Consider the following 24,694-nt stretch of genomic DNA (forward strand, 5'->3'; position numbering starts at 1 on the left):
AACATATGAATCACAATTTCACAACCAACTATGTTACATGTTGTTTTAACATATGAATAATAATTTCACAATTATGTTATATGTTTTAACATATGAGTCACAATTTCAAAACCAACTATGTTACATGTTGTTTTGACTAATGTTGCGTATTTTTAACATAATTTCACAAGTATGTTCTATAATGTTACATGTTATGACATATGAGTCACAATTTCACAGCTATGTTACATGTGTTTTGACATATGAGTCACAATTATGTTATATGTGTTAACATATGAACACAATTATGTTATATGTTTTAACATATGAATCACAATTTCACAACCAACTATGTTACATGTTGTTTTAACATATGAATCACAATTTCACAACCAACTATGTTACATGTTGTTTTAACATATGAATCACAATTTCACAATTATGTTATATAATATTACATGTTTTAACATATGAATCACATATTTAACTGGGTCGACACAATTTCACAATTATGTTATATGTTTTACCATATGAATCACAATTTCACGACTATGTTACATGTTTTAACATATGAATCAGTGTTTTAACATATGAATCAGAATTTCACAACTATGTTACATGTTTTAACATATGAATCATAATTTCACAAATTTCACAATTATGTTATATATTTTAACATATGAATCACAATTTCACAACTATGTTCCATGTTTTAACATATGAATTACAATTTCACAAATTTCACAATTATGTTATATATTTTAACATATGAATCACAATTTCATAACTTTGTTGCATGTTTTAACATATGAATCACAATTTCACAAGTATATTATATGTTTTAACATATGAATCACAAATATGTTACATGTTTGAATATATAAATCACAATTACATAATCACAAGTATAGTATGTTCTATAATGTAATATGTTTTAACTTATTATGTTATATGTTTTGACATATAAATCTCAATTTCACAACTATGTTACTATTTTAACATATGAATACAATTTCAATTGAATTAAATGGTTTAACATAAAAATCACAATTATATGTTATCACAATTTCAATTGAATTACATGTTTTAACATAAAAATCACAATTGCATGTTTTAACATATGGATAATAATTTCACAACTATATTGCATATTTTAACATATGAATCACAATTTCATTACATAATATTACATGATTTAACTATATTGGGTCGACAAAGTAGCATTTATGCATCAACTTGGGTCGACCCAAAGTTCCAGCCTTTTGAGTATACCCAAAATTCCAATCTTTTGGGTCGACCCAAAATTTTATTGATCGACTAAGAAGAAATTTCTTTTTGGTGGACCAACATTTTGGTCCTTTGGTCTACCAAAAAGAAATTTCTTCTTGGTTTCTTCTTGGTAGACCATGGTCCTTTGGTCTACCAAGAAAAAATTTCTTCTTGATCGACCAAAAGACCAACACCTTGGTCGACCAAGAAGAAATTGGTGTTGGTCGACCAAATTTCTTCTTGGTCGACCAACACCAATTTCTTCTTGGTCGACCAAGGTGTTTTTCTTGGTCGACCAACATCAATTTCTTCTTGGTCGACCAATTTTTCTGGGTGGAAGGATAGATGGCTCGTAATTTTAATTGGGAAATATGTGTGTCGACCGAGAAGAAAGAGAAGAAGACAATTAATTGATTAAGTTAAAAGTTTAATTACGGCTAATATAATAATCAGGAGTCAATTCTTTGTTTCTTAAAAAAAAATTCAGAGTCCTCGTTTTTTAAATAACTTGTTTCTCACTCCTACTTTTTAAATTGTCCCAAAGTAAACCAGACCAATAATGTGCGAAGAAAATATATTTTTTGAAAAATGATATTTATTATTTATTTAGGCAAAAAATTGTTTAAGACGATGTCACCACATATCTTTTATTTAGGTCATTCATGAAAAAAATATTATTTTTTATGCTCAAAGTATTACTTTTTTTGTGAAAATAGATAAAATTGACCTGTTTCACCGATAAAGATTCGTGAGACCGTCTCACAAGAGACATGCTCATTTACTTAATACTATTTTGAATTTTTTATCAGTTTTATTTTTAGACTATATTAAAATAATATTATTACAAATAGGATACTTTTACACGGTTGTTTGATCACACCTTCGTAAAATTCTAGTTAAAAGTTTAGCCATAAACATGATGTGCGTAAACACAGAATAGTTTAGAAGAGTTCACGAAATACCTGAAATGTAGCTCCAACAAATATTTTTGGACAAGATAAATATGGTAATAAAACAACAATGAATCTTTGTATCCTAACGAGTTACTATGAATCACTGGATACAACAACAATTGATCTTTATTTAATAACTTTCATCTATCATTATACAAAATTATTCATCAATTTTGACAACAACGTACAGAAAACGTATAACATCAAAAATTTTCGAAACCCATACTGTTTTTTTCTATTCTTGTTGGTGGAACTGAGTTAAATGTCGAACGCATGTTCAAAAAATATGAACAGTCTTAAAAGTTGAAGACTTATATCCAAAAATAAAAGTTTTAGACTTGATATATGCATACAGATAGAAATTGAGAATGAGTATACAGCCGTTTTCTCACAAATTCAAGCAAAATCGATCAATGTACATGCCTCTGACCATAAAAATGTTGCTTCAACCAAGTAACAATTTATTCCACAACATGTCAATTCACAAAAAAACAACTAATGTGACTCAAACCCATAATCTAAATCCTACAAAAGCAAAACCCCTCTTCAAAACATATTTACATACAAACTACTGTTTATATGAAGTTCAAACAACTAATCTGCCAGTTATTTGACCAAGAAACCAACAGAATTCCATGACAACTACAGGTTAGCATTCAGGCGACTCGAAAAAGGCGACAAGCACAAATACAGAGCGCTTTCAGGAGCACTAGAAAAGAACTAAGCATTGGCTTTACAAAGAACTAAGCATTGGCTTTACAGAAATAAATAACAGTATCATTTTCCTATATCTAGGGAGAAAGAAAGAAAATTAAAAGCCAACATTTTATCTTTGGCCGATAACTTGCAAAGTCAGCAAATGGTGTGCTCTCATCAAATCTTCTCAAATGATCATGGTATAGAATTAACAATATTATAGCTTGCTCAAAATTTTCCAAACAATCCTCGAACATATTATCAGTAGGACAGAACGCAGAGATGTATCCCGTTTGGATGATTGTCCCACAAAATACTGCTACATAGCCATCCGGATTGATACAAGGAATTCACTATATACATCTGCATAAAGGACCAAGTGAAGTCGAATAAAAATAGAAATATGCAGGCGTCATCTTGTCAACGCAAACAGGTGAAGACTAGTTCCATTTCAAACTAAAACAAGACATCAGATTAAAATACAAGACAGGCAGTGAAAACTAGAGTCTTTAGAGGTTTAAGTTTTAACTCGTCAAAATATCGTCATGAGCATCCCATCCATAACTGGACCGGACCAGTCAGCAAAGTTTTGCGAATGTGAACAAATCAACCCAGCACATCAATGGGATTGAGAAGTAAAACAATGAGTTCAGTTTTCCACATCACCAATTCTACTCCTTTCTAATAACATTTGCTTTTTTAAAACTTCTTGCCAAATAATATTAAATATTTCCCAACAAAAACAAGACTTCCACCAAAAAATAATCTCAATATTGGGTTTTTTCTTATAGTTGCGAATGTGAACAAATCAACCCAACACATCAATGGGATTGAGAAGTAAAACAATGAGCTCAATTTTCCACATCACCAATTATACTCCTTTCTAATAACATTTGCTTTTTCAAAACTTCTTGTCAAAATATTAAATATTTATTATTGAGTTTTTGTTATAGTCGAGCTTCGTACTGTTTCAAATTTTTCATTATGTCGGAGACATGACAGCAGGTAAGTAAACAAGCTATCCTCTTAGAATGAGGCTCAGGGAAAGGAGGTGCTGGTCATATACGCGGACATCGAGGATACATTTTTCATTGTGTTGGAGAAAAGCCACTGGGGAAGTGAAAGAGCTATCGTCTGAATGAGGCTGAGGGGAAGGCACTACGAGGTGCTAGTCTTGTAGTCATGTACACGTCTACAATCCTACACGAGTCATGATTTGTTTCAATGGCTGATAATGAGGCTGAGGGAAAGGAGGTGCTGGTCTTAGAGGCGTACATCAAGGATAAATTTTTCATTATGTTGGAGAAAAGCCACCAGGGAAGTGAAAGAGCTGTCATCTGAATGAGGCTGAGGGGAAGGCACTAGGAGGTGCTAGTTTTTTAGTCAAGTACATCTACCATCCTACACGAGTCATGATTTGTTTCAATATTCGTGTTTCAATGGCTGATAATGGAAGGATATATCAGCTGGTAAAGCATTCTTTTTAAGGGTAAACAGAATAAGCATGGCCATCATCCATCACCTTACAACTCTTGGTGTTGGCTACATAGATCTCCAGCGCTTCTTTCTTCCTCAAATGAAAATCTAAATCATCTCCAAAATGACTATGGGCCAAGTGGATTTAAGGCGTTCTCTCATATTTTGAGTCATCGATCTATATTTCACCCCATTTCCTCCAAAATGCAAATAACTGATGTTAGCTTCAGTTTAACCACACACATCTATCAGTAATCTCATTGTCTACCCAATATGTATCTATTCATCACATTTCAAATTCAATTCAGTCTCATGTAATTGCTCATCCACCAAACTTCATGACTCTGGACTATCTTTTCATGTACCTACATTAAATGACAATTAAAAGTGCAGCACAATAACTGGTTGTCTTTTCCAACCACTGTTACTCACAATCAAAGTGGATCATCAGATACAAAGGTCTCCAAATGCACATAAATCATTCAGCAACGGAACGGAATTAATATGTTGAAATGGATATACATCTCAACTCCGGTAGGGATCTAACCTCACAAGTCAAAAAGGAGCCTCGAGTGATTCATCCCAAACATCTGCACTTCCATCTTCTGCATCTTCCTCCATTGAAAGCCTAATATACTCTCTATGTGCAAAGCGATCCCACTCGGTCAAATTTGGATTTTCACGCTCCTGTTCATAAAACTGAAATTGCTCAAAACAGAGTAGGCCAAGAAACTCTGATAAGCACATCCAAAATCGCATAACACTTTAAAGAACAAATTTGCACCGACTTACCTGGCGAATGAGAAAAGGATCGCGAGTCTCGAAAGCCATGAACTTATTGAGATTAAAAAGGATATTAAAAACACTCGCTGATAGTTTGTTTCCTTTTAAATCGTTTTGCGTAAAACATCTCTCATCCTGCAATAATATAATTTGTATGTCACGCAAGGATGTAATAATTTAATTAAGCATAATAGAAGGATGCATAAACTCAAACCATCAACTAAGACATTTGATATAAAAATGCACCAACAAAGTCTTGTTCAACTATAGCAATTTAAAGAGATACTGCATGGTTCGGTACAGATTCTAGTTCAACTATGGTAATTTAACAGATACCGGATGGTTCGGTTCTCTTAAAAATCTCGTGACTTTCAATATTAGTAAGTGCGTCAAGCAGACACTATCCTATTGTGGTCTAGTCCGTGTGCTGCTTCTTTTTAGATGTTTTTTGGGAGGAAACAACTAATTAATTGTTTTTTTATTTAATCGGATAAGATTCAACTTTGCAAAATGACGTCATTAAAGCAACAGGCTATAATAGCAGAGGGAGACAACAAAATCATACATGAAGTGGCAATAAGCACAAGGATTCTATGGTCTTCAATGACAAAACATCTGAAAGACACGAGCTAAAGTACAACAAAAGCTTGAAGGGGGAAAATTGACTCAAGGGAAGATAAATAAATAGGCATTTTGCTTTCTACCTCTCTTGATCACTAAAAGCACATGCAGGGAAAAGAAAGATGGGCATGAAATAATCTCTTAAGCAGATTCACCTCTGGATGGATCATGTCAACTATCTGGCATAAGATATCCTCAAAAAGTACAGGTTCCTGGGTCATGCACTCCATTCTATGTAACTGCTCTTCGTAAAAGAATTGCATTTCATTCCTCGTAATAACTCCATTTCCATCTATATCTATGCATTTGAACCTGATAAAAGAAATTGTGTTTCAAATGAAAACCATAGATTCAACAGATAAGCCATCTCTCTTCTTGAGCACGTGGGGTACTACTGACCAAAATAGTGGTGAAAAGAAACAGATGCGATGAACTGAATGCTAAAGCAGCACAATCTAACTCTCTTGGCTTGGTTAGCTGGTAAATAATAAGAATTTGGGAAAAAATGAGAACTAGATTTGAAGTACCTCAACAGAAACCAGAGTAAGAAATTGATAACAATCCTAAATTCATCTCTAAGCTTTATCTCCCACTCCATGCATTTCAAAGAGCATTGAAATTTTAGTTTTTTCTCCAAGGGAAATTTCGCAAAACACTAGAGAGGGAAAAAATCAACCCATAAAGTCAACATCACAAGTGTCCACTTGTTGAGAATAGCATCACACTTACCAATATTCAATACTAGGATCAGATGATTTATCCTCCTCCGATAGTATGAAGTAGACAAAATCTGCATATCCCATCTTTCCTTCAACCTTACTTGTGAACTTTCTGGGAACCTTTAGCAAAAAGTTCAAACATAAATTACATAGAGAGATAAGTGAAAAGTTCAAATAATAATATATGACTTTCATCAATTAACCAAACACTGTGGTTCGACAAGAAAACGGCGAATAGAAAAATCAAACCTGAGAAAATACTCTATCAACAATCCTGTAGGTAAGTGCATGGTTACCATATCTAATGAGGTTCTCTTTGTCAATCAGAAAATCATGATCCGTGTCCAGCTCCCAAAACTTGCAGTACATAACATAGAAATGCTCGTAAGAAAAATACCTGCAATGGGAAGATGGCGAAGAATGGGGATTAGAAGATGAACAAAAATGTGAATTGAAATTGGACTCTTGAACATAAATCATCTGCTACTCAATCTCTTTCAATTTAAGGAAGTACCATGTTAAACTGAGACACGGTTTAAATATATAGTAAAAGGTATGCACTTTGGATATTATTTGGTACAAGTCAAATTTTTACTTTTAAGTGAATAAAAGACATTTGGATATCAAGAAAAAGAATATTAATAGTCAACAACCAATAAAGAGAGTATTAAAGCGAGGACATGATCATCTGAGATTGTTTTAAGAATCTCATCACACAAGGCATATCATGAACAACCAGAAACACAAAAACTGATGACGTTGACTGTACGAATAGAAAATCTCCTCCAAGCAAAAAGGAAAAAAAAAACCTTGTGTTTACCGTAAGACTCTGTTGATATCCTCTTCTTCATCTGCATACTGCATAGCAGCGATTAAGTTTGATAGTTTCAGCTCCCTGAGGGTAAGATGCCCATTACCCGATCTATTCACGTAGAAAAATATTCTGTATATTACAGTTTCGGCTGGACACAGCAATTGAACTGTTAACTCAAACATTGAAAGCTGATTCCTCAACAGTCAAACAAATAAATGAACTAACTCCAACAGAAACCAGCAGATCACACAGAATCAAGATTGACACGGCTTTTTATGGTTATAGAAAGTATAGGGCAACGTGTACATTGACTACCTGAAGGTAAGGGGAGAAATTTTCTTATGGTCTTTTGTCATCTGACTGACAGGTTTTAGTCTGACTAACGCAATAACAAAACCTTAAGACCAAGGAAAATCAGCAGTTTATTTTTCAAAACATAACAGTGTGATCTCTTGGGAAAAAGAAAGAGGAGAAAGGCATGTGAAAAAAAAGTAAGATGGCGTAAAAAAAATTACTTCGTACCTAGCCACTTTTAGTTGGCCTACCATTAAGTGTGAAGTGGCTCATGGTCATGGATGAAGTTTTTAAGACTCCAATAGTCAATTCTTGAAGTATATTCACATATGATAAAGATAAAGAGATGGTTAATAAGTTCACCAATTACAGAAGAAGTGAGAGACAAAGAGAAATACAACAGACCCAAAAACAAATGGAATGTTAACGTGAGGTTAAAAAGAAGGTCTACGGAAATTTCTTGAATCTTGCCACAAAATACTCCACTTTCTAATTAGGAAACATAGAGATGTTTTCGGTAAGAATAGATAACAATCATATAAATAACCATTCTTCTGTTTCATTATTCAACAGCAAAAATTGAGAGACAGAGTTATTAACATTGTGAAAGGCAGTGCTTCAGGTTGCAGTGGTAACAGTATATTTAAGCAGAAAGACCGTTTTGGACATACCATATCTTTCTTGAAATTCAGGTGTACTCTGCAAGAACTCCAGCCCTGGATGAGTTGCCAGAAGTTCTCGAAGCATGGGTTTGAAATCATCCTACAATAAAACATAGCCAGCACAAGGAGAGAGATAATCGTGACAATCCCTAAACTCAACTTCCATAATTTATTAAAAGGTCATGGATGGTTGTCGTGTAACCTGCACCAAATATTTGAGATCAGGCTGCTTCAAAACTGTATATATTTGTGTTCCTATATCTTTTGTCAGAATGTTCCCATTGATCCAAAAATTTACAAATGCATCCCTGTTAACATATCATTAAATGGGGTAACGAGAGTATGTTGCATCAAAACAGGACTGGCTAAAAACACGAACCAAGGAAATATATACAAGCTGATCATAAATAAGTCCCTAACTGATCCATTATAATATTGCTGAAGTTCGCTTTCATATTGGCGACCACACTTATATATGTACCGATCACATTCTCATCCGATAAATGGTTAAAACTTAAACAATGTGTATGATTTGACAAACACTTGGTATAGAGTGTCTTCTAGATTTAGTTGATTATTCTATCTCCTTTACCCGCATTCATGTAAAGAAAGTAACAATTCATTCAATATCTATTACTATTTATCAAGGGAGAGACTCTTAAAACAACTAATTTTGGTATGGATGGTGAAGCTCTTTTTGCTTTACCTAAAAAACCTTCATTATTTCAAACTTACTGTCCTATTCTAAAGAAGTAAATATTACTAAATATTTTAAAACATTATTTAAAAAAATCCATAATTTATACTTTCATTTAACTTCTTTCAATTATATATATATATATATATATATATATATATATATATATATATATATATATATGTTTTTTAATAATAATTTTTTCCAATTTAATTTAGATTGTAAAAACTAAAAATATTAATTCGAATACATAAATTTATATTATATTCAGTACTTATACACACGCTAATATACTAGTTTGCATGAGGTGTGGGCAAAAGTTAACGATAGTAACACGGCAATTACCTGGTCACTATCCCAGTACAGTCAACATCAATCTTTCTAAAAAGAGAAGTGGATAAGAACGATGGGAGCTTGCAAATTTCCTTTGTTACCAGTTTGAATTCTGAAAACCAATGAAAAAATAAACATAGAAACATACCATGACTTTTAAATGTATGTTCGTTCCATATGATGCTGTCATAAGTTCCAAATGCATTGGTTGACAAAATAGCAACAAATAAAACTGAAAATTTATATCGTTATTGACTAACCATTGATTTGGAGTCCATTCATGTGACCATAGAAAAACTGATTGACTCTAAATAAGCATCGTTCTTTCAATTTGTTTGGTGGTGGACGGCCATTTTGAAAATAGAACTAAACATGTTGCAATAACCAAGTAATCAATATATATTATCAGAGATACAAACAAAAGCAGCAGCATTAATTTCAACAATACTAATGCAACCTGAGGTATAAGCTCTTTCACAGGTTCATTCACTAATTTCAGGGAAGATCCCAAAGAAGACGGGCCTGCCTTATGTTTCATGATTCTAGGGGAGCCTGATGAACTTCTTGGCGAAAGCGGTGGTGCACTACCAGCAGGAAACATTGAGGGCAATGAATTGGTTGCTGAAGCATTCCCAATAAATGACGTTCCAGACATATTCAAAGGACCACCTGCTTTGGCATTATTTAGCAAAGACTTCACCTGCAATTCATCGTAGGATCATTGTGAATATCTATAGTTCTTTATTTAGCAAAGACTTCACCTACAAATTCTTGAGTGTGATATGAATTTGCGAGCAGTACTATTGGTTTAGGCTAAGAAGATCACAATAGAGCCAAACAATACTTAGTTTACTATTTGGTTTATTTCCAATATATAATTTTTCTTGATTTTAATTATTGATTTAGGTTGGTTTAGTATTTATGGTTAACAATCTGATCACTTATTTACATGCATGTCAATTAATCACAAATCGGAATATGATTGATAAATATAGCAACATACTTCAATCGACACATGGTTAAAACTCACTAGAAATAGTACCTAGTACTTTTAATGTGTGTTTTTAGGTAGAAAGTAGAAACTGACATTCTATAAAGATTTAATCATTTAAATATGATTAAATTCAATTATGAATAATGTGATGTTAGAATTAAATATGTTTATTAACTCAATTCATCGTTTAATAAATAAATTAGGGATTTCACGTTGATTGTCAAGAATTAAATGATTAATTGAATTTTAACACTAGTCAACATAGTAAATTTCGGTGTCATTATGTGTTTTAATTCTTTATTTGAAGTTGAATCTGTCATTGATTTTTGAATTGGTCGTTTTTGAATTGTAATTGTTTTATTTACATATTTTCACTATAAAAAACATTCGTTGAAAAACGCACATGCATGCATCCCTAGTTATACGGTGTTCTTGGCCCTTTTTTTTTTAGCTGATATAGTAAATTAAAATATGATAGGAATAACATCGATAGATCTCACACATGATCAAGATTGATGTTGGATTAATGAATAGTTTTTTTGTTGCAGTGTAATAATTGTTTACAAGAAAAATATAGAATTACATTGTTACCACCGGTTAATATAAATTTTGTTAAAACAGCGGATAGTTTACGACTTTTATTTATATTTCCAGTTTGATATGTTGGTCTACAAGATATTTGTGTGTGTATAGTAGAGTAATTAATATTTTGAAAACACTAAAGTGAGAAATTAAATACATAATCTTGAACTATCTTTCTAGAATGCACGACTTTCTTGAGATTACAAATGGCGTGTGATGTGGAATATAATAGCTTATCAAAGTTGAACCTGTTTCTTTCGTCTAAAGTCAGATGAAGTGGTCCTAATTATAACAATAATTTAATTATGTTTCCCTTAAATTTCCTGTTCAAGACAAAACGACGACTAAGTTGGTCAGCTTATACATTTGGGATCCCTTTCCTACACAATATATCATGCTATATATTCAATTCAATATTGACCAAGAAGTGTTGGGTTTCACATATTAATTTGATGTTTTGTAAGAAAAAAATTGCTCCATATTATACTTTACTCTTATGATAAATATGTAATATACTGTGTTCCTATCAACGCAAGCTACTACAGGACGTAAGTTTTACTACGTTTTGATATGTTTTGAAATTATGATGTCGTTAGAATTGAATACACGTCATATATGTTGTTCTTGACATGTTAGACAGCGTAGAATCGAAGTCAGATTAAGAAACAGACTGAATATGGAATTGTTATGAATTTCAGAGTTGAATTGACTCATAATTGATATCAGATTTGTGCGGTGGTTGATTGTAAATTATTGGAATTGGTATAGACTGATATAGTATTATCAGTATCGCAAGATTGTACTGTTGTACCGTCAGAATGTGATAAAACAGAGATGTCATGATTTGATTAGAAAATTGATACAGTATATTGATATTGTCATTTCCAGATTGAACAGTGACAGACTTTGAATCAAGACTTCGACTGTATCAGAGCGACAACAAGAAAGGTATAAATAAATGTTGATTCGGGATTGCACAACTCGAGTTAGGTTTGACTGGAGTTTCCCAAAATCACATACTTTATTTTATTGCATTGATATTTGGAGATTATCAGATTGATATGTTTAGTCTATTGAATGATAGCAGAGCCCGAGTTTGAGTCTAGGGCAGAACAACCTAGCTAGGGCAGAACCGCCGAGTCTTTCTCAGAACCGATAAGACCCTAGACTTACGGTGTATCGATGAGCTTTAGATGTAGATCGACGTCTATTGTAGACACTCGATACAGCATACCAAAGTCTAAATTTAGATCGGGATCCCTAGATTTGAAATGAGTCTTAGATTTAGGTACAGATTTATATCGATTCATGTAGTCAGATTTGATGCATTTTTGTATGATTGTTTATGCTTTTATATATGTTTTATATGATTGCATTTAATACATTGTTTGTACTGGGATATTTATATCTCACCGGAGTTATCCGGCTGTTGTCTTGTTTGTATGTGTGCATGACAACAGGTGGGACAGGTACAGGGTCACAGAGGTGAAGAAAGATCGAGATTAGAGTGGTGATTCCGGACTTGGACTAGAGATAGAGTTTAAACACTTGATAGTTAGGTGTTGAACCTGAGATGTAAATTATTGTATGTTGTATTAGATTTATACTTTTATACTGATATGTATAAGAATTTGATTCCATTACCTTCCGCATTTTAAAAAAAAAATTAGACCTTGTTTATTATAATTGATTAATTTAGTCCCAAAGACGATTAAGAAAATGATTAGCGTCCGGGTCCCCACATATAATATAAGGATAAGTTAATGATAAATAAAATGTAGGATATTATATTTAATGTTTGGTATGATTTTAATAAGAGTGATTAAATTTATATATTAGATTGTAATGACAAAATTAACTTTATCATAATAAATTTTATAACTTCAAAGTTGTTGTTTGAGTTCATAATTCTTATCTGTTTATGTGTCGACATTGTTTGCATGATTTATTTATTTTTACTTAATTTTATATATTATATAAATATAATAATTGATCATTTGATTTTGTGAGTCAAGTCAAATATCAATTTTTAAGGTTAATCGAGTGTACTAATAATTTTATTGAGATTTATAAAAAATATTTATATAATTATCTCGAGTTCATTTGTATAATTATCATATTATAATATATAAAATTAAATAAAAATATTTATTTAATTTTAGTTTTATATTAAGGTCGAAAAGACATTAGCTTTTTACAAGAGAAAACTTTAAGTATTTATATAATTATATCGAGTTCAAAACACCTTAATTATTTAATAATTAAGTCATTTGTGTTATTTTTTATCATTAAATTAAAATTATCACATCTCATAAAAGGGATATTTTATCCTTGTATAAAATTATTTATCATGGACCCATAATATTATCACGGACTTTCTAAAAAGGTACCAAACTTGGGATAATGATGATTTTTTTATCAATCTTTTTGTTATCCAGTGTATCAAACTATACCTTAGATGTAAACATTCAAGCCGATTCAGGAGTTTTTGAAGCCTGCTCTCGAAAATATTTGATTTGTGTTCGAGCTTATCGAATTTGAGTCGAATTCGAACATCTTCGAACTTTTTTCAAGCTGAACTCGAGCCTAAGTTATTTGTTTAATAGCTCACGACCCTTATTATTTTATTAATATAATAAAATCGTATATTAAATAAATAAATCTCGAACATTTCTAATATTTATTTTCGAACAATAGTTCGCGAACTATTTCGAATCTTTCCAGCTAATCCGAACCAAATTCGAGCAAATTTTTAAAAAAAATTCCAAAGTTCGAATCCAGCTCGAATTCGAAAAAAACTAATTCAAACATTAAAATTTTCATCATATCAAGCTCGTTCGGTACGTGTACACCCCAAAACCCTTCCCAAAAAAAATAACTCCATTTATTTATTTATTTTTCAACTTTCATCGTAGTAAAACATTTTAAATTACACAATTGTAAACAAATCACATGGGAGGGAGATTTATAAGTGGATAACAAGTGACAAATATTTACATATAGTGGGAGGCCCTCAAGCATATTGCACCACAAAATACCAGTAGAATAATTAATGCAGGCAATATTTTCATGAGTGGATCTCATGTGAGACCGTCTCACGGATCATAATCTGTGAGACGGGTCAACCCTACCCATATTCACAATAAAAAGTAATACTCTAAGCATAAAAAGTAATACTTTTGTATGAGTGACCCAAATAAGAGATCCGTCTCACAAATATAATCTGTGAGACCGTCTCACACAAATTTTTGCATATTTTCATATATTTAATTTCTTCAGGTAAAGATGTCAAAAGCCGGCCTAATATAATAATGATGATAAATTATTATTTTTAGAATGATAATAAATGTTTTATTAGCGATAAACGTTGGAATCTCGGTATTGACTTGAGATCCCTTGTTCACCGGTATCAGAGATTTGAATGCGCGTATAAAGAAAATACAAGATAGCTTATCAAATTGCAAGGGACCCGGCGACCACGTGAATTTTATACATGTTCTTATTCTTTTTGGCATTGTTTGGTGCCAAGTATGAATCCAGTCTTGGTTATGTATTTTTTCCATCCCACGTTTATTAATTATAATAATGAATTTATCGTATATTTTTCGTCGTCTCGTACAATAATCCAAAATGTACAAGAAAAAAAGTGTGTCTAATGTGAGACCGTCTCACGGATCTTAATATATGAGACGAGTCAACCCTACCAATATTCACAATAAAAAGTAATACTCTTAAAATAAAAAATAAATAATATTTTTTCATGGATGACTCAAATAAGAGATTCTTCTAATAAATACGACCGATGAGACCGACTCACATAAATTTTTACATAAAAAAAAATGGAGAAATTGATATTATTATGCTTCATGCACATGTTAAATGACTAATTTATTTGAAATAATTTAAATTACACATTCAAATCTTGGGACAAAAAAAGATGACCAACAAAGACGCAGGGGCTTTGAATGTAGACGTTAAGCCTAATAAAGTAATGTTGGTATTTTTACTATTTCACCTCAGATAATTCACCAGTCTGTCCGTCTGTCTGTCAATTCGGCGATGATGACTACCGGGAAAGAATATTCTGTTTATATCCATTTGGTAAAGTAAAACAAATATTATTTCAAATAGAATATTTAATTTTCTTCATTTTCTCATTTACCACCGAACAAAAAAGACTAAATAGCCATTTATAATAAAAAAAAAAATTTGTGAGACGCTCTCATATAAATTTATATTTATAAAACGGTTCGATCGATTCATATTTGAAGTAAAAAATAATATTTTTAACACAAAAATTTATATTTTTTGTATGTATCGGATAAAATGAAAAATTTATCTCATAAAATTATTTTGTAAATTAATAATATCTGTGAGTTATGTGACCTATCTGCTCAGTTCCTTAATCATCTAATTTTGTTACATATTTGAAATTTACCTGACAACTTTAAAAATTAATTGTTTTTATTTTATGAAACACATCTAAATTTACAATTCACCTATAACAATCATTTCTAGCGAGTTTCTTAAAATTCACTATTATAAATATGTTTATTAAATTTGAATTATTATTTTATTTAAAAATCACATAAAAAAAACCAACTGTAGAGATAAGCAAGGGAACAATATTGACAAGAATAACGCGAAGGCCACATCAAGTATTTTTTTTAGTCGTGTCTCGAATTTTGCTGCTTAAAAAAAGAGAGGACAAAATTACACAGACTTTTTACAAAATTATTGCAAACTATATTTCTCTGCATCTCAGTTACAGCTTTATACGGAAACCCGGGGAAAACTCGGAATTGCCACTCTCGAGTTCACTCTATGTACATCTCCACGGGAGGAAAGAGAAGAGGTACGAAAGTCATTTCACATGCCTCAGGATAGATCCGCCATTGATGCTGGCTCTCCTGCGTTTATGATCCAGGGATGCACTGAAGAAAATTTACCAAAAAAATTTGAGAAGTGATTTTAAACAAAATTAGGAAAAATTATTTCCAAAAATCGAATCGATTCAAGAAGCTTAATTGTACAGACTACTCACTCAACACTTGTTCAGCGGAGAATCTTCTGAAAACATCCCGACAGAGCATCTTCCTCAAAAGATCCTTCGCCTCCGCCGACACAGATCTGAAAATCTTTGGCGGAAACCTAACGTTCCCCCGCAGAACCGCCTCGAATGTCTCCGCCGGACCGTCGCCGTAGAACGGCGGCACTCCTGCGAGCATAATGTACAAAATCACCCCACAGCTCCACACATCAACTTTCTCATTGTAAACCCTCCCCATCAACACCTCAGGCGCCACGTAATAAGGCGTCCCCACGACCCCACTCATCACCCCTCCCTCGGAAACTCCGAACCACGCCGCGGATCCGAAATCCGCCAATCTCAACCGTCCCCGAGAATCGAACAAGATATTGTCAGGCTTGATGTCCCTGTGAGCTATTCCCAAACGATGGCAGGAGGCGACGGCGATGATCAATTGCTTGATAATCTCAGCTGCTTCCGGCTCGGAGAACCTGTGACCCGAAGAGATACGGTCGTACAAATCTCCACCGTCACAGAGATCGGTGACGAGGTGGAGGTAATCGTCGTCCTCGTAGACGCCGTGAAGGCGAAGAATATTGGGAGAACCGGATAGAAGGTGGAGGATTTTGGGTTCAACGTCGAGGCAGAGGCGGTCGTCTGGGTCGTCCGAAAGGGAATGCTTGTGGATGGATTTACAAGCAAAAGAGTCGGAAGCAACGGCGGAGACGGCGACGGAAGAGTGAGGGTAACAGCGGTAAACGACGCCGAATCGGCCGCGGCCGATCTCTTCGCACAATTGGTAATATGTCTTCAGGTTTTCGCACATTATAGGATTTTCTGGGAAAAAAGAGATGATAGTTAGCTGTCGGGGAGGGCTTATTTATATACAAATATTTAATATTAGTAATAAAAGGTATATAAAAGGAATATTCGGATGGGAGGGATTCTGGGGAGAGGGGTTTTGGGCTATACGGTGTCGTGTGCAGCAAAATTAAACGGCAAATTTGGTCGTTGCAGTCGCACAGGTTTACTTTATTTAATTAAAATTATTAATAAATAATTATTATGTTTTGAAAGATAGATTCAATTAATCAACCTTAAACTCTTCAATTACGTCTCACTCTCACAGTTGATGTCATTGGTAGATTTCATGCCGCATCGGCAATCTTGTCAATTTTTATTAATATATATTAGTAAATTATTATGTATATACGTATGAAAGTATAATCATAATTTATATAAAAAAAACTATTTTATTAAACGTTTAGTTTAATACTAATTTATAAAATTTAGTGAGATGTTATGTTTCAATTTCATACAAGTTGTAATGACAATTTTGAGAACACAAATATGGGTGTAAGTTTTAAAGAGGGATTCTCATGTAAGACCGTCTCACGTATCCTAAGTTGTGAGACGGGTTAACACTACTAATATTCACAATAAAAAGTAATACTCTTAGCATAATAAGTAATAATTTTTCATGGATGACCCAAATAAATATCTGTCTCACAAAATATGACCCGTGATACCATCTCACACAAGTTTTTGTCAGTTTTGAAATGTTATTAAATGTTTAATTTTGTGTTTAATTTAATAGTAATAGATATAAATTAGTGAGGGTCGTAATGCAATTTCAGAGAGATAATATTGAAAATAAGTTCTAATGACAATTTTGAAATAAAATATTGGTGTAAGGGTAATTTGAAAAACAAAATATGTGATAATCTTTATATAACAATATAAATTTTTTGAATATTTTGTCGATATGTGAAGTTAACGTGAATTGTTGGGAAAATCATAAACAAAATTAAAAAATATGAGGTACAACATTTGGCAAAAGACAAAAACTTGTGTGAGACAGTCTCACAGATCGTATTTTGTGAGACGCACATCTTCTTTGGAGCAAACATGACAAAATATTATGGAGTAGGTATCTTGTGAGACGGTCTCACGAATCTTTATCTGTAAGACGAGTCAACCCTACCGATATTCACAATAAAAAGTAATACTCTTAGTACAAAAAGTAAGACAAAAACTTGTGTGAGATGGTCTTAAGGGTCATATTTTGTGAGACGAATATCTTATTTGGATCATTCATGAAAAAATATTAACTTTTATGCTAAGAGTATTAATTTTTATTGTGAATATCGTTAGAGTTGACATGTCTTACATATAAAAATCCGTGAGATTATCTCACAAATCATTTATAACATTGATAGTTTGTTATTAGTTTTAAGTCGTACAAATGTACATGCTTCATGTTTCAACTTTATATCGTGAGAATCCACTTTTAAATGTCAAAGTGGATATAGCGAGTAAATTATGTGGAAAAAAGATAAGTAGCACAAATAATAAATTTAAAAGTATTGGGAAATAATATTACTTATGTCAAAGTGGATATAGTGAGTAAATTATGTGGGAAAAAAAGATAAGTAGCACAAATAATAAATTTAAAAGTATTGGGAAATAATATTACTTAGTGGGAGTAATTGTGAAAGTTTTTTCTAATGTAAAAGTGAAACGTATACGTGTGTTCATTCGAAATTTGGTGTACCTTGAATGTCCCACCACATGAGGCCACGTTACTAGTCATGACAAAATTTACGCTTTCACGATACAACGACATTATTTTATATGGTTTTTTTAATTAAAAAATAATTTATATTAAATAATAATATGGTTTTTTTAATTAAAAAATAATTTATATTAAATTATAATTAATAAATTTGACACTTTTTTAATTTGATAAATATTAACTGAAAAAACTTCAAATCGCAACTATATAGTCTATTCTTTGTTCACCATCAATTTAATACGGATTGGATAATTTTTTATCACCACAAATTATTTTGAATTTTTTATCCATACATTTTTTAAAGATTTCTATATTTCCGTACATAATTATTATTTTCAACCGAAGAGACCTACTCAATTTATTCCAAAAATCTCATGAAAATAGACACGTGAGATGGTCTTATGATAGACATACTTAATTTACTCATCGTTTATAGGAGTGGTTCACTGTACAGAAAATCATATATCGTATATCGTACTAACAAATTAAGTTATAATAAAATATATATCGATATCGTAACGAAACTTTCGTTTATTGAGTCTCGGTATACGAAATTTTATGTACGTGTAACTAGTATATCGATTATACCAAAAATTGCGGTATACCGAGATTTCGATATTACATCGATATATAATGTTTTAAACTGGAAAAAGCCTTATTTATTTTTTTAATTTTTGACCTTATTATCTAAAAATATATAAAATTTTATATATTATTTTTGTATAACACAGTGTCGTACCAAAAAAATTGGTATCTTTACTGGATCGTATCGAAATCTTGGATATACTAAAAATTTCGGCAAATTCAATATTTTTCAGTACGATAACCTGGTGTACTGAAATTTCGATATTTTTTTTACCACCTTATTCATTTATATAACTTCGAACAAAATTTCATAATATTTATCAAAGATAATATGCATTATTTGACGTGAAAATGAAAGATTGTCTTCTCCGGAAACATTCGCGTATTCTTTCTATACCTCTCAAACAAATGCACTATGTAAAAAAAAAAAAACCATTTCTTTTATCCTGTAACTTTTCTAAAATACACGTTTACCTCTTTTTTGCAGATAAAACAAAATCGACCATCATATATATTTTCTCAACATATTTTATTTTAAAAAAATTAAATACCTTTTACATTTTTAAAATGTTATATGTATGATATATATTAATATATATATATATATATGATATATAATAATAATATATATATATATATATATATATATATATATATATATATATATATATATATATATATATATATATATATTAAAGTAAAACTAAATATACTTCGAATATAAATTAGTTGACGAATTCTTTTACCTATCTATTTTAGCTAGAATCGAACTATGAGGTTTAAAGTCTTGACGTTGAATGGTCACTTTCATAAAATAAATAGATAAATACACGTTTCTGTCCATTTATTGCTATTATTTTAACCTATTCTCCATGTATAATGTAACCACAAGAATGATACATGATGTAAGCTAACACACACACACACACATAATATGTTGTCCACTGACTCCGACCACCACTAAGATAGGATTCGCTTAGCGTATGTATAATTTTGATATATTTCATCACGTCTAATAGATGAATGTCACTTCAATGATAGACATATAACTAGTGGTGTAAACGAACCGAACACGTTCACGAACTTTTCGAGCCGATTCGAATAATATTTGGTTCGAATTCGAAATTATCGAATTCGAGCCGAACTCGAACATGTTCGAATATTTTCCGAATCGAATTCGAGCTAAAATTATATTGTTCGATTGTTCGCGAACTGTTCGCGAACTTTAGCATTATATTTAAAAAATAAATAAAATATTATTATTATTATATATATATAATATTATATATAATATTATAATATATAATATATATAATATTATTCGAGTTCGAATCGAATTCGAATCAGTTCGAATCGAATTCGAATCGAAAATAATAAAAGTTCGAGTTTCGAATCGAGGTTCGAATATGTTTATTCGAATTCGAGCTCGAATACTAAAAATTTGATAAAATTCGATTCGATTCGATTCGTTTACAGCCCTACATATAACGTTCAATAAATAGATAAATGTCAACTCAGTGATAGGCACAAAGATGAATGTGGTTGATATATATATATATATATATATATATATATATGTGTGTGTGTGTGTGTGTGTGTGTGTGCAGAGGCGGATTCACGGCGCCCCCGAATTTTTTTAAAATAATTATTACTATATAAGATATTTTTTATTATTTAGTATATATATTATTTGACCATAAAAAATAAAGTATCTATAATTAGTTTAATGGTTATAGACTTTCAAAATTTAACGTTCCATTCTCTGCAAATTTTTTTCAAAAAATTAAATCAAAGGATCAAAGGCCCAACTTGAAACTCTCATAGTTGGTGGTGAGCCTGCCCCGCCAAAAATATAATCATGGATCCGCCTCTGTTAATATATGTATGTATATATGTATGTGTGTGCATGGACGTGATGTAAGCTTGTGTGTCATGGTAGTAGCCGGCAATGCGTGATAATGATATGTAGTGTACACATATTTATTTTAGCAGTTATAATATAATGGCCGGGATTATTGTATGGTCATACTTTATTATTATATTAAGGGGCGAGGATGATAAATGACATGTGATATACGAATTATAAAATCAATAAAAATATATATAATAATTAATTTATAAATTTAATTTCTTATTAAATTTGTGTCAAAATTTGCTTAAAAAGATATACAATCAGATAATATATATATATATATTTTTTATCTCGCACCAAAGGATGTCTAAGAAATATTTTAAAATTCTTTAAATACATATTTTTCTTTCTGAGAATTGATCATATGATATTATTAATTCAATTATTTGAGTGGCGAAAGAAAACAATTGTTTGATGCTGATTTCTGAGTTGAAATCAGGTAATTGAGGGAGAGAATGTTATTTTTCTATGTTGGATCTTTCAACACGGCACTTTTATTGTACAATTACACCATAATCTTATTTTTTTTTTTTAAAGGAATATATATAGATTGGAAAATTTCAATTTTGCCTAATTTTTTTTAATTTTTATTTTAATCTTATATGTAGTTAAATTTCAATAATAAGAAAGTATTGTTTATTTAATTTTTTTTTACAAATCTAATCATTTTTCATATGAAATGTTAATATAACACCGCATAATTGGTGGTCGGATATGAGGATTTCTGGGTATGAGTATGGGTATGGAGATGGAGATGAGCAGTTAAAGAATCATATTCATACACGAAAACACAATTATAATAATATATATAATTTTTCAGATATGATGTTAATTCCAATATGCTTTTGTTTAATGATATTTGTTAGATGAAATGCAGAAATTATTAGTACAAATTTGATGCTATTTTTATTGGATCATGATATTAGGATAAATTATTTCTAATATTTTTGTTATATTTTTCTATATTATTTAATTTGATGATTTTTATATTTTTCTCCTTTTTATTCTAAAAAATTTAATAAATATCCATAACTTACTAGAAATAAATCGAATTTAAGAAAATGCAATTATAAGTGGTAATAAGATATTTGGATTGTGTATGAATATCCAATCATCTGAAAAATATAGAATTGAAGACGAAAATGAAATTAAATACCCAACTGAAATAAAAAAAAATAAAAATAAAAATAAAAACGAATAATATAAAATCTTACTTAAATTCGACTCATTATCATATATATGTTCCATGATATTTGCCGTTTATTTAAAAATAATATATTTATTAATAGTCAAAAACATTGAAAATGGGTATGCGGCATGCAATTTTCCAGGTAAGCAAAAAGTGTGAAAAGGGATTACAGGGGGATCCACTTGACATGAATGGTTCGGTATATGTTTTTCACAAAAAATATGAAATTTATTAAATTTGTCTGAATGTGAAATTTATTCATTAGTTTTTTTTTTTAAAAAAATAATTTTGCCTAGTTTTTAACACTGACAGAACCAATTTAGTGATTTTTAACTATATAATATTATCGGATCGATAGATTTTAAATAGTTGAAAATTTCAAATAAATAATAACAAATTCATTGTTTCGTACGAGTAAATCCACTTAACGATGAATTTCAAATCTCACACATTTATTTTTAAATTATTGTGATAAAAATTTCAATACATTCAATATAGAGTTATCATGAATCGTGTCTTCAAGTACTTTTCAAATTCAAATACTTCAATCAGAATAAAACCAAAAATAATTTATCGTAGTTATCAGTTGTAGCAGATTATATATTGTTATTGATATAATTTTTTAAATTAGTCAATTGCTCATCGACCCAAAATTGTTTTAAACTATAAAATGTATAAAAATTATTTAATCGAGACATAAATTTCATTTTCCTCTTAAATTATTGATTTAGATTGGTCAAACCACAAATTTTCTTCCCAAAAGGGATTCAAATAGTCATGTTCAAAATCACTAGAAGGATTAGGGGGAAAAAAAGACTTTTACTCATTTTCCCTTATTTTCTCAAGAAAGACTTTCTCGATCACGTGATTCCGATTATAAAACTATAGACCCAAATTATACACACAAAATATATGATTTTTGATTGTTTTGATGAATTTATATTGCATGAATTTTAAATCAACGTTAACTTTAATTTGTGTTAATATAACGGTGATTGTGATAGATTTGAAATATATCGATTTCATTTCATATCCATTGTTCGTATCAATCTCTTGTGATCAAATCATTATGTCCAAACGAAAAAAAGTAAATTCATTCACATCTTAATGAAGTTTCATCATTATTTGGTATATTGCTAGCAATTATGATACTGTTGTGTGTTATTTTCAATCAATTTGTTTGTAAACACTTAGTTGATATTATCAATTTTCGATTTTTTAGTAGGTCTCTTATGAGACGTTCTCACGAATCTTTATCTGTGAGACGGGTCAACCCTACCCATATTCACAATAAAAAATAATACTCTTAGGCTGTGTTTGGTTGAGTGGATTAGATAAGGATAGATTAATAGTCAAATATATATCGTTAAAATTTTAAGATGTTTTAATAATAATTTTGACCCAGTTTAAGATTCAATTTTATTAATCAATTAGTTATCCATAAAATTGGATCTTAAACCGGGTCAAAATCATTATTAAAACAACTTAAAATTTTAACGATAAATATTGGACTATTAATCTATCCTTATTTAATCCGCTCAACCAAACACACCCTTAACATAAAAAATAATATTTTTTCATGAATGGCCCAAATAAGATATCTATCTCACAAAATACGACCTCTGAGACCGTTTCACCTAATTTTTTGCCAAAATGCTTTTATATATTCAACTTACATATCTTTTATTTTTTTCCATAAATTTTTTAAATCAGTTTTAGAGAAATTATTTTGATTTTCTTCCTCATGATTTGAAATACAAATTCTATTAAATTCTTCATTGTTCAATAATTTAAATAACCGAACTATTGTAGCTCAATACTCATCTCTCAATCGATAATAACAAGTAACGAGAAAATTGATTCTTATTTCAAGAAACTATGTTTTGATGATAATATTGTTTTATTTTGTTTTTGTTTTTGTTTTTTTTTTTTTTGAAATTCTTGTAATAACTGGTTGGAATTTCGATAATTACAATAATTTTATATTTTTGTGATGTTTTTTTAGGCAAAAAATTTATTTCATCTAAAAAAATGTTTAGCTTTATCCACATAAAAAGTGCAACCTCACGTCAAGTTCTTTTTTAAAAAAAGAAAAAAGTGCAATACGAAACTCAATCATTGTTAACAAGGCAAACCAACATTGGACACTTGTAGGTTTACACTTACACTTGCACAAAGATAAACTCAATAATGGATTAATTATTTCATGTCTGAATTTGTACACACATTTGTCGTACGATGGATAGATTAAATTGGTTCCACATATTGGAAATTGCTAGTCTTGTGGATATGATTCATTGAATGGTGGAAGCTTTTGGACAATCCATCTTTATATTTGTTTTCAATTTTGGGGAAGGGTAATGGTGCTGGTTACGGGTGTGCAATCCGCCAATCCAAAGCGAATAAGACCTAAAAGCGATTTAACCGATTTAATAAAAAAAAATGAACTAATCGGAATAGTATAAAAATCGATTAAATCGAATAGGTACCGAACTTTTAAGTACAAAAATGAGAATTTTGTGATATTATTTT

The 24,694-nt window shown here is 30.7% G+C and overlaps 2 protein-coding genes and 1 long non-coding RNA gene across 3 annotated transcripts; 1 reads left to right on the forward strand and 2 right to left on the reverse strand.

Moving 5' to 3' along the window:
- Window positions 1–2,724: 2,724 nt before the first annotated feature.
- On the reverse strand, window positions 2,725–10,017 carry LOC140804382 (serine/threonine protein phosphatase 2A regulatory subunit B''beta-like). The gene is made up of 12 exons (XM_073160375.1): window positions 9,754–10,017; window positions 9,557–9,662; window positions 9,309–9,408; window positions 8,469–8,574; window positions 8,276–8,366; window positions 7,317–7,458; window positions 6,746–6,893; window positions 6,507–6,616; window positions 5,933–6,089; window positions 5,166–5,291; window positions 4,921–5,060; window positions 2,725–3,260 (listed from the first exon to the last, which is right to left on the reverse strand). The coding sequence occupies exons 1-11, from the start codon at window positions 9,949–9,951 to the stop codon at window positions 4,929–4,931; spliced, it is 1,416 nt and encodes a 471-aa protein (XP_073016476.1). The 5' UTR covers window positions 9,952–10,017; the 3' UTR covers window positions 2,725–3,260; window positions 4,921–4,928.
- LOC140804383 (uncharacterized) lies at window positions 3,257–4,499 on the forward strand. The gene is made up of 2 exons (XR_012112170.1): window positions 3,257–4,229; window positions 4,286–4,499. It is a non-coding gene; the product is annotated as an uncharacterized lncRNA (long non-coding RNA).
- Window positions 10,018–15,510: 5,493 nt separating the features above from the next.
- On the reverse strand, window positions 15,511–16,768 carry LOC140804469 (phosphoenolpyruvate carboxylase kinase 1-like). The gene is made up of 2 exons (XM_073160507.1): window positions 15,917–16,768; window positions 15,511–15,806 (listed from the first exon to the last, which is right to left on the reverse strand). Exons 1-2 carry the CDS (start codon window positions 16,725–16,727, stop codon window positions 15,751–15,753), a joined length of 867 nt encoding a protein of 288 aa, XP_073016608.1. The 5' UTR covers window positions 16,728–16,768; the 3' UTR covers window positions 15,511–15,750.
- Window positions 16,769–24,694: the final 7,926 nt, after the last annotated feature.

The sequence above is a fragment of the Primulina eburnea genome, chromosome 11 (assembly GCF_022965805.1).
Source record: "Primulina eburnea isolate SZY01 chromosome 11, ASM2296580v1, whole genome shotgun sequence".
NCBI lineage: Eukaryota > Viridiplantae > Streptophyta > Magnoliopsida > Lamiales > Gesneriaceae > Primulina > Primulina eburnea.